The sequence below is a fragment of the Onychostruthus taczanowskii genome, unplaced genomic scaffold, assembly GCF_017590055.1.
Source record: "Onychostruthus taczanowskii isolate IOZ18803 unplaced genomic scaffold, ASM1759005v1 scaffold32, whole genome shotgun sequence".
NCBI lineage: Eukaryota > Metazoa > Chordata > Aves > Passeriformes > Passeridae > Onychostruthus > Onychostruthus taczanowskii.
In genome coordinates this window covers 2,276,519-2,284,120 of record NW_024500572.1, presented here as the reverse complement: position 1 = coordinate 2,284,120, position 7,602 = coordinate 2,276,519, and the positions used below count along the sequence as shown (strand labels likewise).

At 46.9% G+C, this 7,602-nt stretch overlaps 1 protein-coding gene across 1 annotated transcript; it reads left to right on the top strand.

The window, feature by feature from the left end:
* On the top strand, positions 1 to 7,052 carry TMED2 (transmembrane p24 trafficking protein 2). Its single transcript, XM_041410237.1, is given in 6 exon segments — positions 1 to 69; positions 72 to 260; positions 1,369 to 1,561; positions 1,951 to 1,971; positions 3,852 to 3,959; positions 5,558 to 7,052. Coding segments are annotated over 6 exon segments (705 nt in total). The 3' UTR covers positions 5,683 to 7,052.
* The last annotated feature ends 550 nt before the right edge of the window (positions 7,053 to 7,602 follow it).

Sequence of the window (7,602 nt, the reverse complement as noted above, 5' to 3'; positions counted from 1 at the left end):
ATGAGCGGCGGCCCCGTGCGCCGGAAGGGGCGCGGCGCGGGCCGGAAGCGCCGCTCGGTGCCGCCGCCGGTCGCTCCGCCATGTCGCCGGTGCGGGCGGTGCTGGCGCTGGTGGCCGCGCTGGCGGCCCCGGCCGCCGCCTACTTCGTCAGCATCGACGCGCACGCCGAGGAGTGCTTCCTGGAGCGCGTGCCGTCCGGCACCAAGATGGGGCTCATCTTCGAGGTGGCCGAGGGCGGCTTCCTGGACATCGACGTGGAGGTGCGGCGGCGGCGGCGGCGGCGGGGTGGGCCGACCTTGGGGAGCGGGGCGGTCCCGGGGCCGGGCCCGCGCGCTGCGGCCGCGCTGTGTGCGGGGCCCCTCGGGGCGAGCGGCGGCAGCGGGGTCAGAGGGTCCGAGCGGGGCCTGGGGCGGCCCCGGGGGCTCGGGGCGCGGCGTGGGCGGCCCCGGGCGGGCCCCGGTGCCTGTGCGGTGTCACCGCCGGCTCCGCTGCGCTCGGGCTGTCCCCGCTTCCCATGGGATTTCCGTCCTCACCGCGCTCGGTGCAGCCGCGGCACCGGGAATTGTGTGGCGGGAGGAGCGGCCGGGGCTGCTCCCTGGAACCGGGGGCTGCCCCTTGAGGAGCGGCGTGCTTCCCCCGGGACCCGGAGGGGTTGGCGTCGGGGAAGTTTTGAGCCAACGCTGATCTTCGAGGAGGAATGAGATCAGGAGATGCTGAGCAGGAATTGCTTCCATGGCGTTGAAGAGCTGAGAGGTTTTTGTTCGGGATGTCACAGAGGCGGGAGTTGTTGCTGAGAGTCCCGTAGCCGTTCAAAATGACACGAGGCTGACCCAGGACAGGGGCCGGCAGCTCTGAGGTGCCCTTCACGTGTTCCTGGTGGAAGCTCAGGACAGTGTGGCCTGGTGGGATGGGAATTCAGGATGGCAGTGAGAGCTCAGAGCTCAGGTGTTCAGTCCCTTTGAAATGGTGACTGCAGCAGTGCCCGACTGTGTGGCTGAAGTCGATTGGAGACTGGCTTTTTTTCCTTTTTGTTTTCCTCCAGACATCAGAGATAAGGTTTCCCCTGCAGTTGTTAATTTGCCAAACAGCCGGGCTTTGTGCTTTGCTTGTTCTTGACTGCTTATCTCGACCACAGGAGGCCAGGGAGAGAAGCTTTTCCTTGATTTTCTTTACCAAGAAGTTTGTGGGGTTTTACAAAAGAGATTTCTGTGCGGGGAGCTGTGGGAGGGAAAGATTGCAGCGTGCCAAAGCAGCCAGATGGCAGATGGTGTTGGTGCCTGCGAGTGGCTGGCTGGCAGGGCTGTGATGGTGCTTTTGGAACCTCTGGGTTTGGAATCCAAAGCGTGACCCTCCGTTTTCCCCACGCAGATTACGGGCCCCGATAATAAAGGGATTTATAAAGGCGACCGAGAGTCCAGTGGAAAATACACCTTTGCTGCCCACATGGATGGAACCTACAAGTTCTGCTTTAGCAACAGGATGTCCACCATGACTCCCAAGATTGTGATGTTCACTATCGATATCGGGGAAGCTCCCAAGGGGCAGGACATGGAGACAGAAGGTGAGGAAGAGTCCTGGGAGGAACGCGGCTCCGGCTCGGGAGCTTTCCCCTCCTTGCATGATTTGGGAACTTGAGTAGGGCTCTCGGGATTCCCGTTCCTCCAGGTGGAATTAGCTGTTGTCCTGCACAGCTAAAGTGGATGTTTTCAGACCTGGTTACACAGTTTGAGGCAAAATCAGCAGAGAATCCCTCGGCCACCTGCAGACACTAATGCTTCCATCCTTTAGCCCTTCATCAGTGCCATCCTCTGATTCCTAGCAGGCTCAGCAGTGTGGAGCCTTAGTTGATAAATGTGCTAATATGAAACTTCTCCCATAGCTGTGTAAATGACTGTTTTATCTGCAGCCTTTTGTCCTGTACCTGTGTTCATCTCTCACACTTTCCTCTAGGTGGTGGAGATACCTGGGATGGTATGTGGACTGCTTTTTGAAAGCTCCTTAGCATCTTGTCTCTGGCACATGTTCATTCACTAACAGCTAACTTGGCTTTTTCTCTGTAACCTTGGTTTGGAGCATGAGAATGTCTTTTTTTAATAAACTACCCAAAAGGTCTGATTCTGAGCAATGCTGAGCACCTGCAAGCTCCCAGTGGCAGGTTTATACCCTGAGCAGCTCTTGGGATCAGGTCCTTGCACTGGCCATGGCAGTTTGTCTTCAGGTGGTTATTCATGGCTGACAGAACATTTAATCAGAAGATTTAATCAGTTTAGGTGAAACTGAGCTAAAACTTTGAACACCCAAGAATGCTGGATGTTTTTGGCAGTGTTTGCCTTCTGTTGCTAAAGGGGATGTTGAGTAATCAAAAGCTTTTGGAAGCAATAAGCTGCTCGTAGGTTATGAATGATTACTGATGTGTCAGGGGAAAAACTCAAACTTGTCATTTGCTGTAAAAAAAAATAAATTAATGTATTGCATAGCAAGTTACAAAGTTTATTTAGAAATCAGTGACTGTAGCTAGAAAGGGCAACAAATTCTTGTTTTCTATTTTAGCAAGTAAATAACTTGGGCATTGAGTGCTTGATGTCACTTAAAAACAGCACCTTCCAAACTTGATTTTTTTAAAAGACTCACTTAAATCTTTTATTGAGTCTGCAAATATTTGTTGTAAAGAGTATTAATGCAATAAGACAATTTTCTGAAGTGAATTTTTAGAGTGTTTTTAGACTGTCCTGCAGCTGTAGTTTCTTCTGTTACTGATAAACTGCACTTACTGCAGTGACCAGTTGGCCATGAAAATAAGGGATTTGAGGTATTAGGAAAGTGTGTGTGGTGTGCACAACTATTTAGATTTTAATTGTAACTTGTATGAGTGTTATTCTCTGGTCCTCTCTTTTGACTGTTCCCCACAAGATGTGTGTTTTGAATAGCTCTGTTTTCAGACTGTGATCTGAAACACTTAATTTGCAAATAAAACTGTAGTAAGGTAGCTTCTAAGTCAATGTCCCTTGAAAGGAAAATATGTTGGGTTTTGTGACTTCTAAAGAGAGCTGATTGCCCAGGGCATGTCTGTGGAATGATACCTCAACCTGATGCTAGAAAACTTTGCAAATGGCTTGCCTAATGTATAAATTTGTGATGGACAGTTCTTTGAGCGTGGATGTATTAAAAAGATCCTGTGATTGACAGTCAAACCACTAAATCTTACATCTCTGAGCCTTCCATTTGCTGAACTGTCTCAGGCTGGTTTTGTGCTACTGGTTTGGTATTTAACTCTCTCCTGCTTTCACAACACCACAAGAGAAGGCTGTGCCAGCCCCCCTGGGCACTGTGCCCCCCGAGTTCTGGGTTTCAGCTGAGCTTGAAGATCACAGGATGTGATTTTTTTGCTTCAGAAAGTGATCTCATGATTTGCCAGCATCATGATCTTGAGCTAAATTCTCAGTTGTTCTATTTTTGCAAGCTTAACAACTAGGAAAAGCTGTCATGTTAAGATAATTTGCTTGGAATATATTGGATGATATTGGCAAAATAGATATTAGTGTGTGGTATTGATCTCGTGCATTCTTCCATTCTGTTCTCCTGGAAAAGTCTGGAAACGTGGGCTCTGTGCTGAGTCTAAATTGTGTCTCCTATTTGGATGTGGAGAAATGTTTTCCCACTTGTTAAACACCACAGAGACACGTTAGGGAAGGTGCTAAAGAAACTGCACTTGGCTCTAAGGGTAGGAAGTGTCCAGCTGTACTGTCAGACCTTCTGCAGCAGGAAATTACCTTTAACTGCTCATAAATTCGTTGAAATGGCTTTCTGCAGTCACTAACAGACTTTCTGATGCTTCTGAAATTATCCTGCAGCTCACCAGAACAAGCTAGAAGAGATGATTAACGAGTTAGCAGTGGCCATGACAGCTGTGAAGCACGAGCAGGAGTACATGGAGGTCCGCGAAAGAATACACCGAGCAAGTACGTGCCTGCCCCAGCCAGTCCTCCCCCTCTGCAGCACCCTGTGAATGGGCATTTCAACAGCACTCCAGCAGGGCTTTTCCAAGTGACTTCAAAAATAATAATTTAAATCCTGCAGGGCCTGACATAAAGGATGTGGGTGTTGCTTGAAGTCATCTTTCAGTTGGCTTCCCCTCGTTGTTGTGCGAAGTAACATTTGCTGAAGTGATGTAAATTCTGCTTAAGCAGTTTTAATTCTGCAGTTGTTTGAATGGTGTATTCATGGAGATACCAGTGATGGTATTGTTTAATCCTTGTACAAGGAGAGGGTAAACCATGGGATGGTTTTAAACTGAAAGGGAGGAGGTTTAGATCAGAAACTGGGGAAAATTCCTCCCTGGGGGTGTGTGCAGCCCTGGCACAGCGTGCCCACAGGAGCTGGGGGTGCCCAAGGAAGGTGTCCCTGCCCATGGTCTCATAAATTCGTTGAAATGGCTTTCTGCAGTCACTAACAGACTTTCTGATGCTTCTGAAATTATCCTGCAGCTCACCAGAACAAGCTAGAAGAGATGATTAACGAGTTAGCAGTGGCCATGACAGCTGTGAAGCACGAGCAGGAGTACATGGAGGTCCGCGAAAGAATACACCGAGCAAGTACGTGCCTGCCCCAGCCAGTCCTCCCCCTCTGCAGCACCCTGTGAATGGGCATTTCAACAGCACTCCAGCAGGGCTTTTCCAAGTGACTTCAAAAATAATAATTTAAATCCTGCAGGGCCTGACATAAAGGATGTGGGTGTTGCTTGAAGTCATCTTTCAGTTGGCTTCCCCTCGTTGTTGTGCGAAGTAACATTTGCTGAAGTGATGTAAATTCTGCTTAAGCAGTTTTAATTCTGCAGTTGTTTGAATGGTGTATTCATGGAGATACCAGTGATGGTATTGTTTAATCCTTGTACAAGGAGAGGGTAAACCATGGGATGGTTTTAAACTGAAAGGGAAAATTCCTCCCTGGGGGTGTGTGCAGCCCTGGCACAGCGTGCCCACAGGAGCTGGGGGTGCCCAAGGAAGGTGTCCCTGCCCATGGTGGGGGGTGAGAATGGATGAGTTTTAAGGTCCCTTCCAACCCAAACCATTCCATGATTTGGTTCCCAGACTTTGGTTGAACTGTTACTTCACCCTTGAAGTGGATGTGGTTTAGTAATTGAGCCAAAGTCTCTTTTAAAAATGTTTTGTTGAAATAGAGCAGAAGTACTGTTACTTTCATGAGTGAGAATCAAGGGCAAGTATTTTTGATGTGAAAACACAACATTATATAAAAGCTCTGTCTCCTCAATTATTTGAAGCTGTGAATATCTCCAGTTTTGTGACATTTGTTACTATGGTCTGCATTAAGAAAAATCTGAATGTTTAGAACCTTCAGAGATCAGAAGCTCCCTGCTTGACTCTGAAGAAGCAGGAGGCTTTGTTTGGCAGCTCAGGGGCCAGAAGTGTGGGCAGAACAGAGAAAACAGCTGCAGTGTGTGTCCAAAGTGGGTTTAAAAGCAGATTCATGGCAGGATGTTTTCAGTTTAAATGCTTTGTTGCTTACTACTTTTTTATTTTTCTTTTTTTTTCCCCTACAGTTAATGACAACACAAACAGCAGAGTGGTTCTTTGGTCATTCTTTGAAGCCCTTGTACTAGTTGCCATGACACTGGGACAAATCTACTACCTGAAGAGGTTTTTTGAAGTTCGAAGGGTGGTGTAAGATCCTTCTGTGGTCTCAGATTTCAGTTCACTCTCTACCAAACATCCTGGTTACAAAAAAGAAAAAAAAAAAAGTCATTTAGTTTCTGAACCCTCTTTACTGAACTGTAAAACTTCTTTGCTTATGTTCCTTCCTAGTTAAGAAAAAAAAATTGTTTTTATATATCTTCTGTAGCAAAAGCTGTGCTGAAATCTTGTCACTTTATTGGCATCATTTTGTTCCACTGAGATCTGCCCAGTCTGTGTGCTAAGCAAGGTCCAGGCAAGCTGCAAACTCTGTAACTCACTCTAGCAACAAGCTGTTCTGTCTTTTCTAACTCTTTTCCCTGTTTCCAGAAGCACTTGCAGTTCTGTCCAGGGAAACGGTACAAGGCCCTAACGTGACTGTTTGCATCCTCACACCCCTAACCCTGCAGTAGGTGTTACAAAACTGAAATCATCCCTTCTCCACTCACAGAAACTGCCAAGGAAAAGGTTAAAATTCATACCTAGTTGCTATTCAAAAGATAGTCATCAGCAACTGTCTTAATGATACCAACTTCTTCCCAAAGTTCTTTTTAATTAAATAGTTGATAGGAAAATGCCTTTTTTTTTTTTTTTTTTTTTCCTTCTCCTCTCTGCTCATCACCAAATGTTCCTTACACGGTTTTCAGTCTCTCAGAGGTTTTATTTGGAAGCCAATTGTGTGCAGTGTCTTGGCAAACACTCGTGAACCCTTTGGCTTTTGCAGGTCCAAAGCTCAGACTGTTTGCCCAGTGCCCAGGGCAGAAGAGTTCAGGAAATCTGGATTCCTGAGGCCAAAGGGTTCTGGATCCTGGGGGTTCAATCCACGCTATGCAGCCCTTGTATTTAAGTGCAGTGGCAAACTCTGCCATGATCTGATCAGAATTAGCATAATGCTAAATACTGGTGTGTTTTCTTTCTTCAGGCACATGTAGATTTGTTTTTGTATAAAGTTACTTTCCTCAGTTACCTGATGATTGGTTTAAAAATTTAAGAAGCGTCTGATGTGGGTGCTGAGCCAGGATTATGTTGTGACTGATGTATATTAGTTGTAATCATTTTTGGGGGCGGGGTGGGGTCTTTTCCAGGGGGGAGCCTCTACAAGTAACACACAACAGTTTTGTACAATTAATTTAAAATTTGTTACAGGTTTTCATGTTCCAGGTAAAGTTTTTTCAACCTCGGGCAAACACTTGCAGCAGTTCTTCAGAGAGGTGGCTGTTACACCTTATTGCAACTGTTGTGTGCCAATATTTTTGTGTAAAACACTGAAAATTGAATTCTAAGATGTACATTTAAAAATTGCTCGTGAATCTAAATATGACCCAGGTTCGATAAATAAACAAATTCTTTAAAAAAAATAAAAAATGGCTTTGTGGTTTTTTCTTTGATACCTTAAGGAAGTACAGATTAACACAAAGGGATTTTTATAAATTATTTGTTTAATAGTGGCCATAAATTAAACTACAAGAAGTTCCATATCAATGTGATGTGAGCCCTGGAGCTGCCCAGGGAGGCTGTGGATTCTCCCTGTGTGCAGACATTCCAAACCCACCTGGGTGTGTTCCTGTGTCACCTGCTGCATGACTCCAGAGTTTTCTCCATCCTAACGATTCTGTGATTCCCTGCTTCCTTAGAATATTGAGAATTTATCCGGAGTCCATCCAGCTCTGGGGGCAGGTAGAATTAATATCAGGTAACTCTGAACCTACATCTTAGTTTTGGGGTAATGGGCTGGCACAGCGCTGCTGTAAGACCCGCAGAAGTACTCGCTGCGATAGGCAGCTCGCCATAAAAATGGGAATTTTTTGTTAAATCCGAATTTTGTTTTTCGCCGCGGAGCCGAAGCCCGGCGGCGGAACTGCTGTGCAGCGGAACGCGAGGTGCCGCGGTGTGTGTTTCCGCCGGGCGCCGCCGC